Below are 25,935 nucleotides of genomic sequence, written 5' to 3' on the forward strand. Positions count from 1 at the left end.
GTAAAGCAAGAGGAGCAGGTCACCATTGCGGCCAGCGATTGGCTGCAGCAGTCACATCCCCCCCCCCCCCCCCCCCCCCATCAAGGATGTTGATTTCAGCGCTGGAGGGAGATGAAGAGCTAGTTGTGGAGCAGTGGAGACCAAACCCAGTGGTGGGGACCAGGTAAGTATGATCACCACCACGGGTTGGCCAATCTCTGAGGTCTCTTATAGTCTTGGATAACCCCTGTAAAGATGACTTTTTTAAATAGGTAGTAAACCTTTTTTCCTTTTTTCCTTTTTTTGTTCATATTTTAGAAACTCTCTTCATTTTTAATATAGGCCACAATAACAGATGAGATGGCAGATTCTGGATATTTCAGCTTTTCATTTCAGTAGGTGTGTGCACGTGTGGCACTCATACCTTGTAATGAATGCCAGACCTGGGCCACCTTACCAGGATGATGATGTGGCAAGCAGTGTTTTATCATACTTGTGTGATTGATTCCTATTTTGCACACTATTCCGATATTGTCCAACAGTAGACTGCATGTGTAATGAAAAATGAAACCTATGTATGTATCTGCATTAGAATTGCTATGAAGATGGAGCATAGGGAAACTGTCTATGTCCATTAAAAAAGAAACGCCTGGTTTCACTTAGTACATAGGCTGCACGCTAAGCATTTCCTGACAGTCATCTGGTTTACATATGTTTTAAACTACTTGGCAGCCAAAACTAGATATGCGATCTGTAAATGTATCGTGCCCATAAAATTACCAATTCCTCTAATAGATGCAAGGAATAAGACCTTTTGTATAAATTTGAATTCCATTACTAGTTGTTCAGATTTCTCAATTATTCAATATAAAGGACTTTGTACATAACAAATATACAAAATTAGCAGCAAATGTGGTCCTTATATTATAAATTTACCTTTTTAATGTACCTTTTTGAGGCCATATGCGCACACCTATATTTGGAAGCCTCACATTGTACCCTATCAAAGCTACTACACCAGGTTTGTGGTGGGAAAAAAAGTATACATTTTTGCGCAAAAAGTGCAACCTTTAGCTCTTGTACACACACTCGACACTTTACTTAAAAATAGTGTGCGAGACTTAGTAAGAGGTATGTGGCTTCCACCGCCTGGCACATGTTACTCTTTACTGGTGTAAATCATATCCCAAGTCTACGCTAGCTTATAGCCTGCGCAGGCATATCCTGCACCTCTTAATAAATTGGGCACATACAGTATCACTCCAGCGCAAAGTGGATCAAGACTGGAGTCTGAAACGCTCTTCTCGATATATCAATTATCTAAGTATCGTGCCACATCAAGAAAAATGGTGGTGTGGTTGGAGATTCATCGTTCATAGTACCAGAGCCAGTAGAACTATTGCAATACAGATTAAACAATATCTGCAAATGCCTTGCCTGGTAAGAATGTCCTTTTTTTCCCTTTTTAATATGCATTGCAATTGATTTTATACACTACACGTTTGACTTTGATTTGTTTCTTGCAGGAATCTGACGGACAGGGATGTCCTTTCTGCCGTTGTGAAATCAAGGGTACAGAACCAATTATAGTTGATCCTTTTGATCCAAGAGATGAGGGCAGGAGTAGTAGTCACTTTGATAGTTTATGTACGCCCATGCTGGATTTTGATGATGATGATGAGCGAGAAGAATGCTTGATAATGAACCGACTTGCCTGTGTGAGAAAGGTAACGCCATTATAATATATTAACTTATTCCTAAACATGTATATTTGGCTACACCAAGGAACTAAGCTGGCAGCACACCTCATTCTTATACAGCGAGTACATGCATGGAATGAGTGAGTAGATTTCATGTGCTCCTGCCCTAGCACATGCGTTTTGTGCCCCCTGTAGTTTACTATAGCAGTCAAACCTTACATTGTGGTGAATAGATTTTTTTTATTTTTTTATTTCTGCTCGCACAATGCAGTTGTAAACCACAGTTTTTAGGATATTCAGATATTACAGTGCCACAGAACTTAGATTCATTCCTCTGAACAGGCCTTGTTTGCTACTCTGATTCTTACTTTAATTGTCCATACTTTATGCATATAGTATTTCTCATACATTTACTGTACATTAACGTGTTTTTAATAATCATTGCATTTGCTCTTCGCACATTTCACATGCTTTGGAATTTTGAACCCTCCTAACAAACCAAAATCGATGAATCCTTTTAAAAACACTTCACAACATATGCCTAACTATTTATGAGTAATGACTTTTCTTTTGTAGATGAATGAGAGACTAAATTCACCGGTGACCTCTCCAGGTTCTTCTCCCATTTCCCAAAGAAAAAAAACTCCCCCTGATCCTCTACAAATCCCTCACCTTAACCTACCACCAGTTCCTCCTCGACTGGATCTAATTCATAAAGGAGTTGCTCGGTCTCCTTGTGCCAGTCCTACTGGGTCACCAAAGGTAAACTTCAGATGGGGTGAGGAGCATATTGTGCTGTGAGTAACTTATTGTACATAGCAAGTAACTGAAACCATAAATCAAGGATATTAATATCACGTCAAGCTATATCTTTTCATGCAAAACTGTTCAGCTTAGGTAGTTTCTTTTCAGTATTCCCAAAGTTCCTATAACAAAGCTTAGATGTTTTGAAGTTGAAGATTTTCTTCTACATCAGGTTGACCTTACCTCTCAATGCTAGAGCAACATTTGCTAGGGGTTACCTGAGGTAGGCCACTTCTAGAATTAAGTCCCAAACGGGTTTATCAGCTCCCTGTATGAGAATCCACCTCATGTATCAAATAACAGAACGTGCAGGAGAACCTCCATGTTTGCTACGAGCAGTAGAACTTGACTGTAGAAACTTGCAGTGTCCAGCCCGAGCATTAAAAACAGCAATTTTTATTCCATCAATTTAGAAACCTCATCAGCCAAAAATCTGCACCACAGGAAGGCACTAAGAGCGTCTTCCCATGAATGCATATTTTGTGCTGATATTTTTAACTTGGTGGAATAAAAATAGCTATTTTTACTGCTTTGACGAGGGCTGGATACTGCAAGTTTCTTCAGTCAACTTCTAGAATTACATTGAGTTTGTTGGTGTACAGCTGTCATACAGTGGCGCTATGCCACACCAATTTAGCACGCCTGTGTGGCACCATGCAGTTTCAACTGTCATAGACTCCATGCTGTCAAAATGGTTGTGTTTTTTGCCACTAGTCCATTGCACTACTTATTTGTCTTCCAGTCCGAAAGATTTCAGAGCCTGTTACCACAATACCTATTTGCATAGGCAGTCTGCAGGCAGTACTGGAATCCTTTCCCTAGTTCTTGCACAGAAACTTTTTACAGAGGGATCTTGGCCAGGACTTTGGGAAGGATTCTTGCACTCACTGCTCATGCAAATCAGTAAAGTAGAGAGATGCTGTAAAACTCTCTGGACTGGAAAAAAGAAGAGCAGAGCAATGGATGTGACGTTGGTGAAACTAGGAGTGGAAGGGATCATGTGACTGGAGTAGAACACAATACAGAACACACAGATACATAAAGTATATTACCGATTGAAAGGTGTATATATAAAGTAACATTAATAGCCACGTTAGCTATGTAATTTTGGAATAAGTACAATGTACTGTATAGCCTAATGTGTTAATGTTTTTGTGTTTCAGTCGTCTCCTTGCATGGTCCGAAAACAAGATAAACCGTTACCTGCACCACCGCCTCCTTTAAGAGAACCTCCACCCCCGCCAGAAAGACCACCTCCAATCCCACCTGACAGCCGAATGTGTAGACATGTACATCATATGGAAAATGTGCCTTGTAGAGACCAGCCAATGCCCCTTGAAGCCTGGTGTCCTAGAGACATTTCTGGTGCCAGTCACTTAGCTGCTTGTCGTCTAACACTTGATGGCTCTCCTAAACTTGGAAAAACTGCAAACTCCATTATAAACGGGAGGCATATGAAACATTTGAGTTCTGAGGCAAGATTCATGCACAAACTTCATAAGCATCATGATTTACCTTCAGAAAGTGTTAGGGTAAGGATTCTGTTTCGTTTTGATTGTAAGATACTACTATCACAGTATATTTGAAGAAATACAAACCATACAGCTTTTTCTCGTAACTATGGAGCACACTGTGATACCCTTCAACATTTGTCTTAAAGGGAACCTGTCACAATGAAAATGCAAGGTAAGCTACTGGCACTATGTTATACAGTGGGGCAGCTCAGCAGATTGATGTGTATATATATATATATATATATATATATATTTTTTTTTTTAGAAAGAGATTCAGTGTAACTTATTTCATTCATGTAAATTCCTGTTCATTCTGGGCTTTGAAGTCAAGGAGGCGGTCCTATCAGTGATTGACAGCTATCTCTGTATACACAGTCATAGAGGTAAGGCTGTCAATCACTGATAGGACTGCCTCCTTGACTTCAAAGCCTAGAGTGAGAAGGAATTTAAAGGGGTTATCCCATAATTAATGGGGGGAAAAATTAACAGCACCCCGCAAACACAAATAAAGTACAATAATGCCATAGTTATAGAAAATATTCTGGTGCTAATGCTACACTTATTTAGTAAATTTGAGATTCTTGGCAAATACATTTTGTACAAAATTATTTGGGCCTGTCTGCCAAACGTCAAGGCGATCTCTAGAAGACGTGAACCTAACACTAAATCCTACCTGTTATGTGCCATAATAGCCACCATAAAATTCAGGGAGTGCAGGTTCCACATGCACGCTGGGTCCACTCTGCCTTTTACCATTTTTGTGCCATAATGGCCTCCATTAAATCAAGGGAATTAGGTACCAACATGCATGCTGAGCCCATTCTATACCTCATCTGGTGCCAGACTGCTTCCAGTGAATGCAATGAGAGCAGGCTACAGCTTTATACTTACACTAATTAAAATCCGCCTATGGGGCAGACAGGCTGGTCAGGGGTGCAAGACTAACTGGAGTCAGCCACAATGAAAACATATGGAGACATCATATAGTACATGGCAGTCCCTTTCTAACAAAGCTAGAACCAGCCCTGTACCTCACATGGATCCAGAGATCTCGACGTTCATTGTTCTGCTAGATCAGTGATGGCGAACCTTTTAGAGACCGAGTGCCCAAACTGCACCCCAAAACCCACATATTTATCACAAAGTGCCAACATGGGAATTTCCCCTGAATACTACAGTCCAGTATAGTATATCTTCCATGTACTTTTCGCTATAAAAGCCTGTTTACACTCAGTGCGCTGCCTGTGCTGTTCATAGTGCGCCTGAGCTGATGAATGGCAGGAAAAGTCTAAGGCCTCCTGCACATGACTGTAGGTGTCCCGTTGCCATATTGCGGACCGCATTTGCGGATCCGCAATACATGGGCACCGTTCCGTGTGCATTCTGCATCACGGATACGGACCCATTCACTTTAATGGGTCCGCAAATCCGGAGATGCGGAATGGTACGGAACGGAACCCTACGGAGTGCTTCCATGGGGTTTCTTCCCGTACTTCCGTTCCGAAAAAAGATAGAACATGTCCTATCTTTTTGCAGATCGTGGACCCATTAAAGTGAATGGGTCTGCGATCCACTGCGGCTGCCCCATGGTCGGTGTTCATGCATTGCGGCCCGCAGCACGGCCACGGGGTGCACACGTTCGTGTGCAGGAGGCATAAGGCATAGACTTTTCCAGGGTGCAAGTGCCCACAGAGAGGGCTCTGAGTGCCGCCTCTGGCAGCCGTGCCATAGGTTCGCCATCATTGTGCTAGATTTATATCAAGCTGACAGCTCAAGGGGAGTGTCTTTTCTGCTGCAGCTAAGGGGGCGTGTCCATGTTCTCCCTATCACAGCTTAGGAGGCAGTTAAAGGATGAAACTGAGCATGTGCGGCCTTCTCTGTGAGCAGGTCAAAGAAATAAAATAAAAAAAACTAACTGCAGGTGGCTCTATACAGATATATTTTATTGAATAACTCAGTGGCTATGCAAATTTTTTAATTAAATGAAATTACAAAAGTATTCAGATCCAGGTGCTGGTTTGAAAACTGTAGTATATTTTTTGTTTTACTGAATATTTTCCTGTTAAACTACATATCAATCTGCCCTGCTCCTCCCGCTCTATAACCTGCTGCCTGCAGCTGAAACACCATGTTCAACCTGACAGGTGACTGTGGAAGGCAAAAAAGCCAATGGGTGCTGTGTAAACTTATTGGGGGACATTACTGTAAGCTTTTACTCCACAATTGTGGTGTACAAAAGTTTCACATTATGGCGCATGCCATATTTGCACTATAATTTGCAACTTGAGCTTTAAACCACTCTTCTGAAGAGGCGACGGGTTCGCACCGCTTGCTGGACTTGCACCAGACACTGGTAACAGTTATAGCTCAAGTCTACGCCAGCTCTTGTCTGGCATAGACTTGAGTTTCTCGCTCATGGAGTGCCAAAGATATAACTAATTTATTAAGAGGCAACTCCAGTGTAGGGGGATCAAGACTGGTGTATTGAAATGGCTTGATAAATGTCCCCCTTTTTATTTTTCTATTCTGATGTATTTTTTAATGTGTGTGTTTTATGTCCAAACATACTAATTTGCCTATAATGTGTTTTTGTAGGTTTTATCAAATGTGCTAGTAGAAGAGTATGATGTGCCTCCCCGACTTTCTCCACCTCCACCATCTATTTCTATTCACTCTACAGTAAAGTAAGAACTACAAATGAACATTGGCATTTACCAGAACTTTCCCAGATTATATGTCCTTAACCCTTTTCGCTCCCAGTACCATACATGGAGAGTCTTTTAAACATGGCTCCCACTCACGGGCGTCATAGCCAGCGAGTTTCTGCTGTTTCTAATAGCAGCGGCCCACAGCTAATGTCGGCGACCAGCAAGAATGCCAGTCGTAGGCATTTAAGCCTTTAGATGCCGTGTTCAGGCATGTCGTCTAAATGATGAGAGAACCCAAGTGATGACTGACTCTCCTGTGCAGCGATTAGGGAAGTTGGCCCTTCGTTCTAATACGCCGAGTCTCTGAGGAGACCCAGCGTATTAGAGTGGCAGTTCCTATGTTGGCCTGCAGGTGGCAGGCCAACATAGGATAACCGCAAATCGAGCTTATACTAAAAATGTACAAAAAAAATATAGATTCAAAGTTGGACATGCACAAAATTTAGAATTTTTTTTACCAGTTGGTAATTTCCATTGTATTAATACATTTCTTTGTGCCAGTACTGTGATAAATGGTTATGTTCCTGCTACTGAGGTTTCTTCTCACTTTCTAAAAAAAAATTTAGTAGAGAATTAGGACTCATTGTAACAACGTATCCCGGGTTCACATGTAAATTGACCTATTGACAATAATGGGTCAGTGTCCAGTATGGGTTCTGTCCTTTCTACACTTTGGACAGCACCCATACTGTACACTGACCCATTATTGTCAAAGGGCCAATTCACATGTGCGATTTTCCACACAGACCATCATTCTGTGCAAATAAAGTAGCAGCATGCACTTTTTGGGTCCGATTTTCCCACAAGACTAACCCATTCAGGAATGGGAGAGCGAGATATACGAATAGTACACGGACACTATTTTTGTTTCCCTGGCCAAGACCCGGTTGAGTTGGAGCTCGCTAGGAGCCTAAGAAGTCTGCTGATTTCATTGTCAGCTTTATCACCCATAGTACAAATAGTGATGAACATTGAATGATATGGTTTACATAATGCCGGAACCAGCTGATCAGTGAGAGTGCGGAATGTCTGATCCCTCACGAATCTGATATTGATGACCTATCCTAAGGGCTCATTCAGGCGACCGTATGTGTTTTGCAGTCCGCAATTTGCAGATCCGCAAAACACGGATACCAGACGTGTATGTTCTCCATTTTGTGGAACACACACGGCCAGCCCTATATAAAATAAAATGCCTATCCTTGTCCACAATTGTGAACAAGAATAGGACATGCTTTATCTTTTTTGCGGGGCCACGGAATGGAAGTGTGGATGCGTACAGCACACAGTGTGCTGTCCACATCTTTTTCAGGCCTATTGAACCATTCAAATGAATGGGTCCGCATCCATTCCACAAAATTGCGGAACAGATGCGGACACACAGATACGGGCGTCTGAATGAGCCCTTAGAAGTACCAGAAAGAATCCTCCGTGGTATTTATATCTTCCGCTCTCGGCTGCCCAACAGTGGAGACATAGAGCTGCTGCTATATGGAGGAGTGCATGCTACCGCAGATTCTCATTTCTTATAGGTTATTGGCTGTCTTTATGGTAAAATAAAAATAGATTCAATACTTTTTTTGTGTTCAGTGTATTTTAGATTTTTGATAAAACACATTTTTACTGCTTTTGCTGTTCTGCGTGACTCCGAAGCTAATGCTTTAATTCCAGTTGAGTGGAAACAGTTGATCACTGGGAATTTGAATTGAAATCTAACCTCCCGCCCTGTCTACACATGGCGACTCTGCTTTATGGCATATTGAAAAGGGATGTAGAAGTTGTCATAGTATTAATTGCTGTTGCCCGTGCTGCTTTTTGGACTGGCCAGGATGGGAATTATTTTAATCAGTTGTTGACACTTCACTTAGAGCAGCAGCAGGCATGTTCTTTACGTTCTGTTTGTGCCAGTGTGATTACATTGTTAAAGTGAACTGTTCTTCCAGCACTTTGCAAATCTGCTTCTGTTCAGCTGTAGTTGTGGGCTGCTAACGGGATTACGTTCCAAATGACTGGGCGCCAGCTGGAGTCTTAAAATGACACAGAAGAGGAGAACGGTGGGGAAGATTGTGCCAGGTCATTGCTGTGTGCCAGGATGTGGCTGCAGTCCAGTAGTGTATTTGGCTCCACACCTGCTCTTAATGAGCCTTGTTAGGAACACAATGGCTCTAAGAATCAAAGCATTGGTTGTCCTGCCCAAGTAGAGAAAATGAGGCAGCTCAGAGGAAGACCCTGATGCAAAGTGCTGCAGCCCTCTAATGGCCAGCTGCAGGGGACAGCAGACTTTTCTGGCATCAGTGGACATATAGGGGTCTACATGACTGGCAATAATGGGTTATGGGTATTCATTGCTGAAATGATTCAGTTGTAATGCTTTTGTGCCTGAGCACCGGGTTCATAAGAGTTCAGATCCTGTAAATGTAGCAAGAAAGCTAGTAACCTGACTCTTCGCTCTGCATTTGCCAGGCATTGAGCTTATGCCTGCATGTTTGCTGTACTTATGTGAGCTACTAAACCCCTCTTTACTAATAGCTGGTGCTGCTGCATGGTCACCAAAGTGTGGGATTCCCTGCCTTCCAGACTGACCATTGAAATTGAGAACATCCGCTCACATGGTGCTTCAGTGGAACTGCAGAAAGGTATAGTTTAAGGGGTTGTCCGGGTGTTTATTACTAATGAGATGTCTTAGTCATCGGTCAGATGGCCTTGGCGCAGCACAATCCTATTTAGGTAAAGGGGGCAGAGCTGCAATACCGGGTACGGTTGCTATCCTATGGACAGCACTGTGCTTGGTACGTTGCGAGGATGCTGCAGCACTCACTAGAGCGCCCCAGCACCTGTGATACCATGGGGTCAACACTGGCTCCTTATGACTCTTAAAGTCCAGAAAACGGTTTTGTTCTGCAAATCTCCTCGCTCTTCAGTCCTGTGCTTCACACGTGCAGGTAAAAGAAGCCATTATGAATTGTATTCATTGTTTTAAGGTTTATTTTCACATAAAATTGGCCACATACAAGTAAATCAGAAGTTTTCCCACCATGGCCATTTTTGTAAAAGTGACAACAGGAAGCGTAGACGTATTGGTTGTCACTTTTGGGTTCACTTCTGAACTGATAATAAATTGGCAAAATAAATTTTGACTGTACTTTTGGTGGTCGCTGTAACCTGTGATATATATACTGGTGTATGACCATATTTACATCATGTGTGAAAATGTATTCATCCATGTAAGGGCTTTTGTTTTCCTAGTGATATGGCACATGTTGGGTAGATAGAACTTTTTGTAAGGGTTAGTTTGTGTCTTTGATAGTTTTTTTATGGAATACGTGTTACTGGGCCGTATAAGTAGTGCTCAATGTGCACAAGCCTACCAGGCACTGACTATCCTTGTAAATGGTGTGCCATGAAAAAGAAATGACATGAAAGAAATAATTATTAGCGTTTTAAGGCCTTTAACCACTTCATTACCACCCAATGTAGACCTACATTCACTTTTGCTGAGGCTTAGGCCTAGTTCACACGAACGTATGGCTTTTATAGTTTTTTGCGGTCCGTTTTTCACAGATCCGTTGTTCCGTTTTTGAGTTCCGTTGTGTTTCCGTTTCCTTTCTGTTTTTTCCGTTCCGTTTTTCCATATGCCATGTACAGTATACAGTAATTACATAGAAAAAATTGGGCTGGGCATAACATGTTCAATAGATGGTTCAGCAAGAACGGATACGGAAGACATACGGATGGATTTCCGTATGTGTTCCGTTTTTTTTGCGGACCCATTGACTTGAATGAAGCCACGGAACGTGATTTGTGGCCAAATATAGGACATGTTCTATCTTTGCACGGAAAAACGGAAATACGGGAACGGAATGCTTACGGAACACATAACGTTTTTAATGCGGAACCATTGAAATGAATGGTTCCGTATGCGGACCGTATACGGAACACAAAAAAACGGCCTGTACACTCGCAAAAAAAAAAGTTTGGGTGAACTAGGCCTTACACCTACAGTGTGTTTACCTGCGGTTAGATACCCTCAGCCTCAGGTCCTGGTCACTATCTTAGGGCTCATGCACACAAACGTTTTTCTTTCTGTGTCCGTTCCGTTTCTTTTGGCGGACCGCATGCCGAACCATTCGTTTAAATGGGTCCGCAAAAAAAAACCTGAAGTTATTCCGTGTGCATTCCACTTCCGTAAGTCCGTATTTCCGTTCCGCAATTTTTTTTTCCCTATTATTGACTGTATTACGGACAAGGATAGGACTGTTCTGTTAGATATCATCCAAATTTTTTGCGAAGCCGGTTTTTGCGGACCGCAAAATACATACGGTCGTGTGCATGTCCCCTTAGGGACTTGATTGGATCATGTTCCAATAACGTGACCATTGTGATAGCCTGTCATGTTGTTCACAGGGAAGACATTTTATTGCATGAAACTTTACTAGGGTACTAGATGCTATAATATCCCCCTCCTGAAAAAGTGAGATTATGGGAAAGAACTAATCTGACACCCCAGTACAGCCTTGTTTGGCTGAAATGGGTTTGTTACTAACCCTTTTCTGTCTGTCCCCCTTAAATTCTATTGGCACAGCCCCCATCATTGTACTTACTCAACTGGTTTGTGCTGCTGTTCTAAAACCCAACCCTGTACTGTGACAGCAAACTGGAATATAGTTTCCTTATCTGTAAAACTTCCTGAGAGAGTGCGAATATACTTCTGTATCAGGGCTTTGTCTCATAAGTTAGACCATATACCTATACTTGGAGTCATCTGTGCAGGATTCGTTACAGGATTAATTTTTTGCGTAAATAATATTTGAAAATTACGGTAGATATTTTTGAGTATTTTTTCATGTTTCTGTCCATTATTCCCTGCACAAGACCTACAGAATAAAAATGTGGGTATACAAAGTAATGAAAGTCCATGGTGATGGATCATGTGATGGACCATGTGATGAACGTAGTGACGTCATCAAAGGTCCTATTCCTCACAAAAGAAGACAGAAGAGAAGCCGGGCTACGCTAACAAGTGGATTAAGGTGAGTTAAAAAAATATATTTTTTTTTAACCCCTCCAGCCCTATTGTACTATGCATTCTGTATTCAGAATGCTATTATTTTCCCTTATAACCATGTTATAAGGAAAAATAATAATGATCGGGTCCCCATCCCGATCGTCACCTAGCTACCGTGCGTGAAAATCGCACCGCATCTTGCAGATGCTTGCGATTTTCACGCAACCCCATTCATTTCTATGGGGCCTGCGTTACGTGAAAAACGCACAAAGAGGAGCATGTTGCGATTTTCACGCAACGCACAAGTGATGCGTGAAAATCACCGCTCATGTGCACAGCCCCATAGAAATGAATGGGTCCGGATTCAGTGCGGGTGCAATGCGTTCACCTCCCGCATTGCACCCGCGCAGAAATCTCGCCCATGTGAAAGGGGCCTAAGAAAATTGTATGCGGACAAATGATCGTAGTAATGATCGTTCATCCCCATGCAGAAGTGAAGAGTGCTGCATATAAGTGGGCCATGATCAAAATTTAATGGTTCATTCCTGATCGTTGTCTTGTAACTGGGCCCTAAGGTAACACTCGACTGCCCAAGTAAGAAAGTACAGGGCATTGTATGGCCAGCTTTACCGTATAGTTAAAGGATATTGACCCTTTTTTTTTCATTTCTCCAATTGGTTCTGTTCATTTAATTTTTTCATTTTTGTTCTACAGCCTTGCTGTGAACCTATCAATGCAATGCAATCTGACAGCACCATGTTATAGAGCTGGAGGAGCTGAGCAGACTGGTTTGTGAGAAAAGATTCAGTAAAACTTATACTTATAAATTTATAGATTTATATAATTGCTATTTCTAATGTGAAGGAGTTTTTCCATGGATGTTTTCCATGATGGCCTGTCCTCAGGATAGGCCATCAGTATCAGATTGGCGTTCTTTTCAAGGTTTACCTGCACGCCTTTGACACAGTAGCGGTGGTGCAGTATAATTACAACTGCTTCGTCCCATGACCAGGTAAAATGCATCCACCAAAGTGAACTCTCCATTCACTTCTATGGGAGTTCTGAAAATAGCTACTCGAGCGCGCTTGGCTATTTACAGAAGTTCCATAGAAATGAATGTAGAGCGCAGCGCGCAAGCGCAGCCACTGCTCCATCCACTTCCTATGGGACTGCCGGAAATAACCAAGCCAGCGCTCAGCTATTTTCAGGACTCCCATAAAAATGAATGGAAGGTGGGCCACACGTGCCATCGCTGTTCTCTGTTCACTTCAGGGGTCCCGTTCTAGAGATGGATGTTAGACCAAAAGGCGGACCACGCACTTATCAGACCTCGGTGGCATCTCCTAGCGATACGCCACCAATGTCTCAGGTGACACAACCCCTTTAAGTTAGAAATAGCAGAAATAAAGTATAAATTACAAGTTTTACTGAATTTTACAAGTTTCCCACAAAACTATATATCAGTCTGCTCAGCTCCTCCTGCTCTATAACATGCTGCTGTCAGATTGCGCTGCAGCTTGAGGTGACAGGTTCTTTTTAAGGTTCAGACTGACCCACTTTCATGATTTGGCTGAACTCTCCTGTATCTTTTAAAAACTCTACACCATGGTATTAGCCAGCGTTACATATGGCAGTTTAGAAATAAAATGTGTATGCGGTATATTATTAGACTCCATCCACTCACTGCCTTATGTTATGTCTCATTACTGTTCCTTTTGTGGGGTGCTTTATGCAAAACATGACCCCACTAGCAGAGAGAGAGAAAGTTCAGATGTAGTATTACTAGGCGGTTAGTGTGAATATAAAGAAGGGGTCCGGTCGTATGCTCCACCGTGGAGGAGAATGTTGTCTTGTAGCTGCATACACATGTAAATTCTACATCTGCTCTAATGAACCTGGATACACAATATGCTCCGAGCATTACTTGCCTCAAAGGTACAATGGGTGTTTTGACCTTGACTATGTAGAAATGTCTAAGCTCCGTCCCTGGAATGTCTGATAGTTATTCAAATATATTGCTTGAATATTTAACACTCGGGCCTACAGCCTTGCTACATCTGTAGGATGTTTAGTGATTTATTATCCAGAGATGACTGTAAGGACAGCGATGTGAAATCCTCTTCCCATGTTGTCCTCATGTCAGGTAGTTTATGACTTTCATGTGTACTTTAGCTCCCTCTACAGAAATTAAATGGTACTGCCACTAGCTGACACTTGGCTGCGTGCTCATTCTTGTCATGTTCGTGTTTTCTTGGGAGAGCACACCCACGTTCTACAAGGATACACAGTCAATAATAAGAATTTGCCTCAGTCAATTATTTTAATTGCATTTGACCCATTTTATTGTACTTATACCGACATTAATGGTAGTTTAACCACGCTTGTCGCCGCAGCAGTACAACTAAATACCGGGAGGTTGTAATATTAAGTCTCAAATACAGTATTTCGTATCTGGCATCCATGCAGTGCAAAGATATTGTTTGTTTATTGTCTAGCGCCAACATATTCCTCAGCTCTGTACAATATTTGCTAACACTCACATCACTAGATACCAAAGTATTGTAAGCGTCATGACTTTAATGACTATTTTGGCATTTTTTTCAGTTATTTAGTATGCTTCCACTGTTTCCTGGAAACTATCAACAAGCCGCTGTGGATGATTATGTAGTTATGTGTCTGGTTACTTAGAATTTATAATAGTTTATGGTGAATAGTTTACTGATTGGCTAATGGAGTTTTTTGGCTTTTTTTCCCCCAAAATTAAATTTGGAAACTGACATGATGCATCAGTTTTTCAATCCATCCCTTTTTTACTGGGACTGAAAAAAGCAAAAGTGGTGCGCTCACCTGAGGCAAAATAGAGGATGCACGGACCAGGCCAGAAACCTTGACATGAAGGTGTATATCCAATAAAAAAGAGAGGGGTCCAGCCTCCAAATAACGTGGAATCTTTTAATAATTCAGTGCAGTAAACCCATGTACATCCAGGTCTACGCGTTTCGGATCTTTAACAATGTAGATCCTTACTCATGTCATGAGTAAGGATCTACAGTCGTGGCCAAAAGTTTTGAGAATGACAAAAATATTAGTTTTCACAAAGTTTGCTGCTAAACTGCTTTGAGATCTATGTTTCAGTTGTTTCTGTGATGTAGTGAAATATAATTACACGCACTTCATACGTTTCAAAGGCTTTTATCGACAATTACATGACATTTATGCAAAGAGTCAGTATTTGCAGTGTTGGCCCTTCTTTTTCAGGACCTCTGCAATTCGACTGGGCATGCTCTCAATCAACTTCTGGGCCAATTCCTGACTTATAGCAACCCATTCTTTCATAATCACTTCTTGGAGTTTGTCAGAATTAGTGGGTTTTTGTTTGTCCACCCGCCTCTTGAGGATTGACCACAAGTTCTCAATGGGATTAAGATCTGGGGAGTTTCCAGGCCATGGACCCAAAATGTCAACGTTTTGGTCCCCGAGCCACTTAGTTATCACTTTTGGAAAATGCATTGTTCTTCACCAAACTGTTGTTGGATTGTTGGAAGAAGTTGCTGTTGGAGGGTGTTTTGGTACCATTCTTTATTCATGGCTGTGTTTTTGGGCAAAATTGTGAGTGAGCCCACTCCCTTGGATGAGAAGCAACCCCACACATGAATGGTCTCAGGATGCTTTACTGTTGGCATGACACAGGACTGATGGTAGCGCTCACCTTTTCTTCTCCGGACAAGCCTTTTTCCAGATGCCCCAAACAATCAGAAAGAGGCTTCATCGGAGAATGTGACTTTGCCCCAGTCCTCAGCAGTCCATTCACCATACTTTCTGCAGAAGATCAATCTGTCCCTGATGTTTTTTTTGGAGAGAAGTGGCTTCTTTGCTGCTCTTCTTGACACCAGGCCATCTTCCAAAAGTCTTCGCCTCACTGTGCGTGCAGATGCGCTCACACCTGCCTGCTGTCATTCCTGAGCAAGCTCTGCACTGGTGGCACTCCGATCCCGCAGCTGAATCCTCTTTAGGAGACGATCCTGGCGCTTGCTGGACTTTCTTGGACGCCCTGAAGCCTTCTTAACAAGAATTGAACCTCTTTCCTTGAAGTTCTTGATGATCCTATAAATTGTTGATTGAGGTGCAATCTTAGTAGCCACAATATCCTTGCCTGTGAAGCCATTTTTATGCAACGCAATGATGGCTGCACGCGTTTCTTTTCAGGTCACCATGGTTAACAATGGAAGAACAATGATTTCAAGCATCACCCTCCTTTTAACATGTCAAGTCTGCCATTTTAACCCAATCAGCCTGACATAATGATCTCCAGCCTTGTGCTCGTCAACATTCTCACCTGAGTTAACAAGACGATTACTGAAATGATCTCAGCAGGTCCTTTAATGACAGCAATGAAATGCAGTGGAAAGGTTTTTTTGGGATTAAGTTAATTTTCATGGCAAAGAAGGACTATGCAATTCATCTGATCACTCTTCATAACATTCTGGAGTATATGCAAATTGCTATTATAAAAACTTAAGCAGCAACTTTTCCAATTTCCAATATTTATGTAATTCTCAAAACTTTTGGCCACGACTGTACATTGTTAAAGATCCCTTCTTTACTACAATAATTATTATAAAAAAAAATTGGCTCCTATTATTATTAAAAAAGCAATATTGACTAAAACAAAATTGACGCAATTTGACTTAAGCTGTATCCCATGTAAGTTGATAGGATTTGCAATGGCTCAGTTCTGATCAAATATGAATAAAGTCATACTGGCCTCTGTCAACAGCAGCTAGCTGCTTGCTGACGGTCACCAGGAAAGAACTCAGTACTGTATAAAGTAAAATGTAACTGAATCAGCCCGAAAAAAAGGTAGGGTCCATTCGCACGTCCGTTGTTTATGGTTCGCATCTGTTCCGCAGATTTGCGGAATGGGTGTGGACCCATTCATTTCAATAGGGCCGCAAAAGATGCGGACGGCACACCGTGTGCTGTCCGCACCCGTAGTTCCATTTCTCGGCCCTGCAAGAAAGATAGTCCTATTCTTGTCCACAATCGTTGTAATCTTAAATCTGTAATAAGTAATGTTGGCGTTACGATCCGATTCAGGCAGACTATAGAGAGAAATAATAGAAATGCCTAAACATAGTCTGAAGTTTGTGTATTATGGTAATTTTTTTCATGTCTGACTGCTGTGAATAAAATGGATGCATTGTTATATTGTTATGAGCTCCCTCTTTATGTAATTCCAGAGTGAGAAACCTATATTTTCATTCCTCCACAATTGTGCGTTTTTATAGAACTGAAGTTACTGCATTAATACAGACTGTTGTATAGTTGGCTTTCACTTCTTCAGCTTAGTATAGTATATTTTTATAGGGCCATGTTTTGCATGGTACCCTATAGCTCCTTTTATTCAGGGTTTTCCCTTTTGTATATTGTAATGTTCATTAAAAATGTGTGAAATTTGTAAATTAGAAGAGTATTCCTGGGGAGCCACATGTTTGAGGTGGAGAAGATCGAAATAATGAGGTGGAGAAGATCGAAATAATGAGGTGGAGAAGACCTAAATAATCTACACAGAAGAAACGGGAAGGTGACCTAGAGCTGGCAATTCAACCCCAGTTACACGTGCCCACTCAGCTTGGCCAATTTGGAGACTGGAGAAAAGCAATGTCTAGAAGAGTTCTGCAGTGGCTTTCTCCACCAAGAATGAAAGTATTGGGCTTGTACAAATCCAACAGCCCAATTCTTATCTCCTCAAGTATCTGTCATTGGGGGAAGAGTCATGAGGCCCCCATACCCATTAGTCAGCTAGTTCTGCCAAAATCAATGGGCTAATATAGATCTGGTGTGTGTGGCCAGCTTAAAGGGAGACTGTCACCAAGAAATACACTGTTATACCTGTGCCTTGTAGGTTCCTGCATTGTCATCTCAACTGGACCTGTCAATCAAGGAGGAGCATGGGCGGCTGGTAGAGCAAACAGGAGAAGCAAGGGTTAACAGAGTGTGCTCATTTACATATGTGTGAACAGTACCTTTTCTCCAGAATGAAGAAGCTGAGCTAGCCCTACAAGACATTGGGGGAAACTAGATCATAGACCAGGTTGAAACATCGGACTATATCTTCTGGGAGGTTGCACCTATGACAAGGTGTACGCCAGAAAACTGGTGTAAAAGATAAATTTGCCGGGTTTGTTGACCCTGCCCTCGCCACGCCCCTTTTTATTTTCTTTTATTTATTAATTTTTTATGCCAAAAAACTGACATGGGTGAAATGAGGATTACATTTCTCCCTATAAATTAGGGAGGGATGCACTTCTGCCTGGGGAGCTGATAGATACAATGGTCATATTCATTCTATAAGATTTTTGTTAATCGTGTTCCAGGAAATCTCCAGGAGAATTCTGAGTGCAAACAGCTAGCTATCAATGGTCTACATAAGTGAGGAATAAGAGCATGTTATTGAGTGCTGAAGCAGAACTTGTTGACCTTTCTGTTCTCTAGAGCCTCCTGGGGTTTTTCGGTTTGTATTAGATAGGTTGATTCATAAGCGGTATGTTTGGGACATTGTTTGGTTCTATTCTTTGTCAGTGATAGGATATTTCTAACCCCATGACTGCTATTAGTCAGGTATTTCATGGCAGGCCTTTCTTATAATGTTTCATTTTACTTCTGGTCAAATTTTTTTACATTCTTCCCTATAATTCTCGAATTTCTATATTTCTATAATTGTTTGCATTACCTTGTTCTGCTCTTTAACATTTTGCTAATTATTGCTATGAAATATATTGTCACCGTCTTTGCCATAACTGTGTTAGTCATTATCTGTCTGTACTAGGTATTGTCTCTACTCCTTTGTACACGTTGGATTCGGCTGTACAACCGCAATTGAAATGTCAGGTCCAATTGTGGTTTCATTTTTTCCACTGAATTGACTCTGCTGACTTGAACAGAAAATGGCAAGGCTTTAATACAGCTGAACAGTAAATTATTTTTGCCTGCTTTTTTATTAAAGTGTATGTGTATGCGAAGTCCACTAAATTCCCACTCGGCAGAGATGGTAATTGTTGATGCTACAAAATACTCTGTGTTATTGGTATATTCTATTTTATATTTTATTACCAAGAAAACATTTTGTTCTGTTTTTTTGTTATAGGTATTAGACCTATACCTTGTGTTTATAGGGATGCATTCTATCATTTTAAGGACTATATTTTTACATTCCCCTCTTTGTATCTCTTTAGAAAAAGTTAGAATGAAATGCACTTCTTCCATTAGTTTTTAAATTGGTCTGCCAGTGTGTGCTTTTCTGGTGCAGTGCATTCGCTGTGTTTATTAGAGGTAAATGTCATCATTCAGAGCTTCCATCTATCTGTCCGCTATACCTTGTTAGATGTGGGACAGCCTATTATCTCTTTGCCTCTCAGTTATAAAGCTTTGTTTTCTATGGTGTTGTATTATTTTTTTGTAAGTCCTGTAAACATATTGCACTGAAAAGATTGGTTGTTGTTTCACCTTTATAATGGAGCTCAATGGGAGTCAGAAAGTATAACAATCTTGAGCAAAATTGTTGACTGACTGAGGGGATCAGCTGTGTACTTGGATGGCAAAATCTTAACAAAGGACAACTTTTTCCTGTTTATGTAGAAGTCTTTAAAACTTTATTTAGTTTGTGGTCATTCATATCTTCTTCCTTTTGGCAGAAATAAAGGGACTCTGCCAGCAGTGCTCTCTGCATTTATCTGCTTCCCAGCCGCTTTCTTCTGCTTTGGGTGACAACTGTAGCATTCAACCAGTAGACCACTATAGCTGTCATTCATAGCAGAAGAGAGGGGGTATAAAGCAGCTCAATGCAGAGAGTACTTCACAGTAAAGCTCAAATAAAGTTCCTGGAGACTTTGACATGCGATAATTTGATCAGTTCCGCAATAAACTTTAGTACCGATGAGGTACAGTGTAGTGAAAAACTGGTCTATTGGGCCTTCATTAGACCATCAGCTGCCATGTAAAAACATGATGCGAATGGGTTACAGAGGTGCTGTGTTCACTATGTCCTCTAAGGTGTTAACTCACCTTATCCAGTTGATCGCGCAGCCGGCATCGTCTTCTTTCAGGACCTGCAAAAGGACCTTTGATGACGTAATTGTTCTCACCATGTGGTGAGTGTGGTGACGTCGGCACAGGTCCTGCTGAATGAAGATAGAACATCCTTCTATCTTCATTCAGCAGGACTTGCGCTGACGTCACCACACTCACCACATGGTGAGCGTGATTACGTCATCAAAGGTCCTGAAAAAAGACTATGTCAGCTGCGTGAACAAGTGGATGAGGTGAGTTAATTTTTTTTTAACCCCTCAATCAAAATTTTAGTAAGCATTCTGTATTAAGAATGCTATTATTTTCCCTTATAACCATGTTATAGGGGAAAATAATACAGTGAATTTACTTTAATGGGGTCCGGGGTTCCTCATCCCTATCATCTCCTAGCAACCATGCGTGAAAATCGCACCGCATGCGGATGCTTGCGATTTTCACGCAGCCCCATTCATTTCTATGCGGCCTGCGTTGCGTGAAAAATGCAGAATATAAAACATTGCTGCGATTTTCACGCAACGCACAAGTGACGCATGAAAATCACCACTCATCTGCACAGCCCCACTGAAGTGAATGGGTCCGGATTCAGTGCGGGTGCAATGCGTTCACCTCACGCATTGCACCCGCGCAGGAAAACTTGCCCGTGTGAAAGGGGCCTTAGAACAAGAGCCTGGCTGTCATAAGTGAACTGAGTGTCTCCACACGGGAGAACCGTGCAATGCTTAGACTAGGCCTCACCCAAAAATTGGCAATCACATAAAGTTTTCCAGGTGTTCTTATTTTCCGCCAGTGTAAAATTGGGTATATTAGTGGAATACGATGAATAATGTTGTGCTCTGCTTTATATAATTCAAAAATTTTTAAATAACTAAATATGAGTTAGAATGGCATAGAACTGGAGATCAGCACTAAAATGCATGATGCAGAAATCTGTTTATTTCTTTCTAGGTGTCCTTTATCATTACACTCCTTGCCCGATAAAGTGAGACATTCTATAGAAGATGATGATGGTGAATACAAAATACCATCCTCTCACCCCGTATCTTCAAGGCCATTGCCTCTCCATTGTCATAGTATAAAACCCTTTTCTAGGTAAGAACTTTTTTAAATTCAATTTTCTGTAAGTGATTTGTGGTTGCTATGCATGAAATAGCATAGTAAAAAAAACTTTTCTAAATCACTTTGAAGAGGGCCCCCTCTTTCATCAGACACACGATATGTCTAATGAAGGGACCCCTATTTGAAATGTGTTACACTAGCTTTTTTACTATGCTGTTTTATTGTTTTGTCAATAAACTGATGCTTTCTTAAAGGAAACCAGTCATTGAATGGTATCTGAGCTGAAGGCAGTATGTGATAAAGCAGGAGGATCAGATTCAGCTTTTTTCTCTTCATTTTGATATACATCAGAATATGAACATTAAGAAAAAAACACCAATACTAAAATGTTTAAAATATGTACAGATCTGTCAGTGAGAGTTATTCAGTTTATTTTAATTTATATATATATATATATATATATATATATATATATATATACATACACACACTCACCTAAAGAATTATTAGTAACACCATACTAATACGGTGTTGGACCCCTTTTGCCTTCAGAACTGCCTTAATTCTACGTGGCATTGATTCAACAAGGTGCTGATAGCATTCTTTAGAAATGTTGGCCCATATTGATAGGATAGCATCTTGCAGTTGATGGAGATTTGAGGGATGCACATCCAGGGCACGAAGCTCCCGTTCCACCACATCCCAAAGATGCTCTATTGGGTTGAGATCTGGTGACTGTGGGGGCCATTTTAGTACAGTGAACTCATTGTCCTGTTCAAGAAACCAATTTGAAATGATTTGAGCTTTGTGACATGGTGCATTATCCTGCTGAAAGTAGCCATCAGAGGATGGATACATGTTCTCATTCTGTTTACGCCAAATTCGAACTCTACCATTTGAATGTCTCAACAGAAATCGAGACTCATCAGACCAGGCAACATTTTTCCAGTCTTCAACAGTCCAAGTTTGGTGAGCTCGTGCAAATTGTAGCCTCTTTTTTTCCTATTTGTAGTGGAGATGAGTGGTACCCGGTGGGGTCTTCTGCTGTTGTAGCCCATCCGCCTCAAGGTTGTGCGTGTTGTGGCTTCACAAATGCTTTGCTGCATACCTCGGTTGTAACGAGTGGTTATTTCAGTCAACGTTGCTCTTCTATCAGCTTGAATCAGTCGGCCCATTCTCCTCTGACCTCTAGCATCCACAGGACTGCCACATACTGGATGTTTTTCCCTTTTCACACCATTCTTTGTAAACCCTAGAAATGGTTGTGCATGAAAATCCCAGTAACTGAGCAGATTGTGAAATACTCAGACCGGACGGTCTGGCACCAACAACCATGCCACGCTCAAAATTGCTTAAATCACCTTTCTTTCCCATTCTGACATTCAGTTTGGAGTTCAGGAGATTGTCTTGACCAGGACCACACCCCTAAATGCATTGAAGCAACTACCATGTGATTGGTTGACTAGATAATTGCATTAATGAGAAATAGAACAGGTGTTCCTAATAATTCTTTAGGTGAGTGTGTGTGTGTATGTGTATATATATATATATATATATATATATATATATATATATATATATATATATATATATATAAGCATTTATGAAGCCACAACACGCACAACCTTGAGGCGGATGGGCTACAACAGCAGAAGACCCCACCGGGTACCACTCCTCTCCACCTGGTCTGATGAGTCTCTATTTCTGTTGAGACATTCAAATGGTAGAGTCCGAATTTGGCGTAAACAGAATGAGAACATGTATCCATCTTCTGATGGCTACTTCCAGCAGGATAATGCACCATGTCACAAAGCTCGAATCATTTCAAATTGGTTGCTTGAACATGACCATGAGTTCACTGTACTAAAATGGCCCCCACAGTCACCAGATCTCAACCCAATAGAGCATCTTTGGGATGTGGTGGAACGGGAGCTTCGTGCCCTGGATGTGCATCCCTCAAATCTCCATCAACTGCAAGATGCTATCCTATCAATATGGGCCAACATTTCTAAAGAATGCTATCAGCACCTTGTTGAATCAATGCCACGTAGAATTAAGGCAGTTCTGAAGGCAAAAGGTGGTCCAACACCGTATTAGTATGGTGTTCCTAATAATTCTTTAGGTGAGTGTATGTGTGTATATGTATATGTGTGTGTATATGTATATATGTATATATATGTATATATATATATATATATATATATATATATATATATAAAAAAAGGGGCAGCACAGCCTCAAAACGATAATGGGTGCACGGCCCACTGGGAAAAGTCAATCCCACAACAATGGCAATGGCAACAGTGGCAATGGCAACGTTTCGGCTCTATATCAGAGCCTTTCTCAAGCAAAGTAACAGGACACAGTGAACAATATATATACACCCACAGCTGCTTGCGTCATATCACGTGATCAATACATAATTAGTGCATTAACTCCTTAACATCTGAATACAAAGATTAAAAACATATCTTGATCTCAAAACATACATGATAGTGTCAATAAATACAAACCGGATTCCAAAAAAGTTGGGACACTAAACAAATTGTGAATAAAAACTGAATGCAATGATGTGGAGATGGCAAATGTCAATATTTTATTTGTAATAGAACGTAGATGACAGATCAAGCGTTTAATCCGAGTAAATGTATAATTTTAAAGGAAAAATACGTTGATTCAAAATTTCACGGGGTCAACAAATCCCCAAAAAGTTGGGACAAGTAGCAATAAGAGGCTGGAAAAAGTAAATTTGAGCATAACGAAGAGCTGGAAGACCAATTAACACTAATTAGGTCAATTGGCAACATGATTGGGTATAAAAAGAGAGCTTCTCAGAGTGGCAGTGTCTCTCAGAAGCCAAGATGGGTAGAGGATCACCAATTCCCACAATGTTGCGCAGAAAGATAGTGGAGCAATATCAGAAAGGTGTTACCCAGCGAAAAATTGCAAAGACTTTGCATCTATCATCATCAACTGTGCATAACATCATCCGAAGATTCAGAGAATCTGGAACAATCTCTGTGCGTAAGGGTCAAGGCCGTAAAACCATACTGGATGCCCGTGATCTCCGGGCCCTTAAACGACACTGCACCACAAACAGGAATGCTACTGTAAAGGAAATCACAGAATGGGCTCAGGAATACTTCCAGAAACCATTGTCAGTGAATCCACAATCCACCGTGCCATCCGCCGTTGCCAGCTGAAACTCTACAGTGCAAAGAAGAAGCCATTTCTAAACAAGATCCACAAGCTCAGGCGTTTTCACTGGGCCAGGGATCATTTAAAATGGAGAGTGGCAAAATGGAAGACTGTTCTGTGGTCAGACGAGTCACGATTCGAAGTTCTTTTTGGAAATCTGGGACGCCATGTTATCCGGACCAAAGAGGACAAGGACAACCCAAGTTGTTATCAACGCTCAGTTCAGAAGCCTGCATCTCGGTTGGTATGGGGTTGCATGAGTGCGTGTGGCATGGGCAGCTTGCATGTCTGGAAAGGCACCATCAATGCAGAAAAATATATTCAGGTTCTAGAACAAGATATGCTCCCATCCAGACGTCATCTCTTTCAGGGAAGACCCTGCATTTTTCAACAAGATAATGCCAGACCACATTCTGCATCAATCACAACATCATGGCTGCGTAGGAGAAGGATCCGGGTACTGAAATGGCCAGTCTGCAGTCCAGATCTTTCACCTATAGAGAACATTTGGCGCATCATAAAGAGGAAGGTGCAACAAAGAAGGCCCAAGACGATTGAACAGTTAGAGGCCTGTATTAGACAAGAATGGGAGAGCATTCCTATTTCTAAACTTGAGAAACTGGTCTCCTCGGTCCCCAGACGTCTGTTGAGTGTTGTAAGAAGAAGGGGAGATGCCACACAGTGGTGAAAATGGCCTTGTCCCAACTTTTTGGGGATTTGTTAACACCATGAAATTCTGATTCAACATATTTTTCCCTTAAAATGGTACATTTTCTCAGTTTAAACTTTTGTTCCGTGATTTATGTTCAATTCTGAATAAAATATTAGAAGTTGGCACCTCCACATCATTGCATTCAGTTTTTATTCACGATTTGTATAGTGTCCCAACTTTTTTGGAATCCGATTTGTACATTCCAACTATTACAGACATGATCAGTGAAATTACATACGACATATGTGTACATGTGTAAAATTCATACATTTAAATAGTTTCTAGAGCTTCTTAGTCTTACATAAGTAAAGTGCTGTAATGGTTAAAAAGTGACGTGTGCATTAAACAGTGATGTCGATGACGAATAACATGATAAACAGGAAAACACTGACCCGATGTACCGCGATCCCACACCTGCAGCAATGTCGGCTTTGGTGTGCCCTCAAACTTACTGCGCATGCCCCGGCTTGCGTACAACCGATACGTCACTGTGACGAAAGAGGATCTAATCAAGTATGCGCAGATCAATCCCACACATCAAGCGGCCATCTTGAAAGAGGTCAAATGACAACACAAATCTCTGTACATTTGACTGGATTATCGCGTAAATCCGGATCTCGAACAAAAGGTCACTTTCATTCTTATAGGCATTCACTTGGGCTATACAATGTCAAATCAACAAATGTTCACCGTCAAGTGAACAATTTGACGCATACCACCAGGAAAGTCGCATGGATACCTGCATATACATGCCGCTTCCATTACAGTTATCGCAGTGTGTCATTATGGGGCCCTGGAGGGATCTCCTCCTTATCATGCATCATATTGAAGATCATATCAAAGAAAGATGTGCCACTCAGATCCATTCATGTCATGTCTACGCAATCCGGGAACATGCAATAAAATACAATAAATGTCTATCTTATATAATAAGGAGGTCGCAGGGACATCAGAGCAGTGTAATTTCCAATATCATCATGTCCATCATCATTGGTATATCTGAAATATGATCACTGATCATGTCTGTAATAGTTGGAATGTATTTATTGACACTATCATGTATGTTTTGAGATCAAGATATGTTTTTAATCTTTGTATTCAGATGTTAAGGAGTTAATGCACTAATTATGTATTGATCACGTGATATGACGCAAGCAGCTGTGGGTGTACA

General features: G+C 41.2%; 1 protein-coding gene across 2 annotated transcripts in view; it reads left to right on the forward strand.

Annotated features, from left to right (window-relative positions):
* CBLB (Cbl proto-oncogene B) overlaps nt 1–25,935 on the forward strand; it is a 155,971-nt gene that overhangs the window by 102,518 nt on the left and 27,518 nt on the right. For both annotated transcript variants that reach the window (XM_040424917.1, XM_040424918.1), the window contains exons 9-13: nt 1,506–1,706; nt 2,256–2,441; nt 3,647–4,015; nt 6,593–6,681; nt 20,744–20,887. In XM_040424917.1, coding sequence (XP_040280851.1) covers nt 1,506–1,706; nt 2,256–2,441; nt 3,647–4,015; nt 6,593–6,681; nt 20,744–20,887 — 989 coding nt within the window. The remainder of the gene's footprint in view (nt 1–1,505; nt 1,707–2,255; nt 2,442–3,646; nt 4,016–6,592; nt 6,682–20,743; nt 20,888–25,935) is intronic.

Source organism: Bufo bufo, chromosome 3 (genome assembly GCF_905171765.1).
Source record: "Bufo bufo chromosome 3, aBufBuf1.1, whole genome shotgun sequence".
Classification (NCBI taxonomy): domain Eukaryota; kingdom Metazoa; phylum Chordata; class Amphibia; order Anura; family Bufonidae; genus Bufo; species Bufo bufo.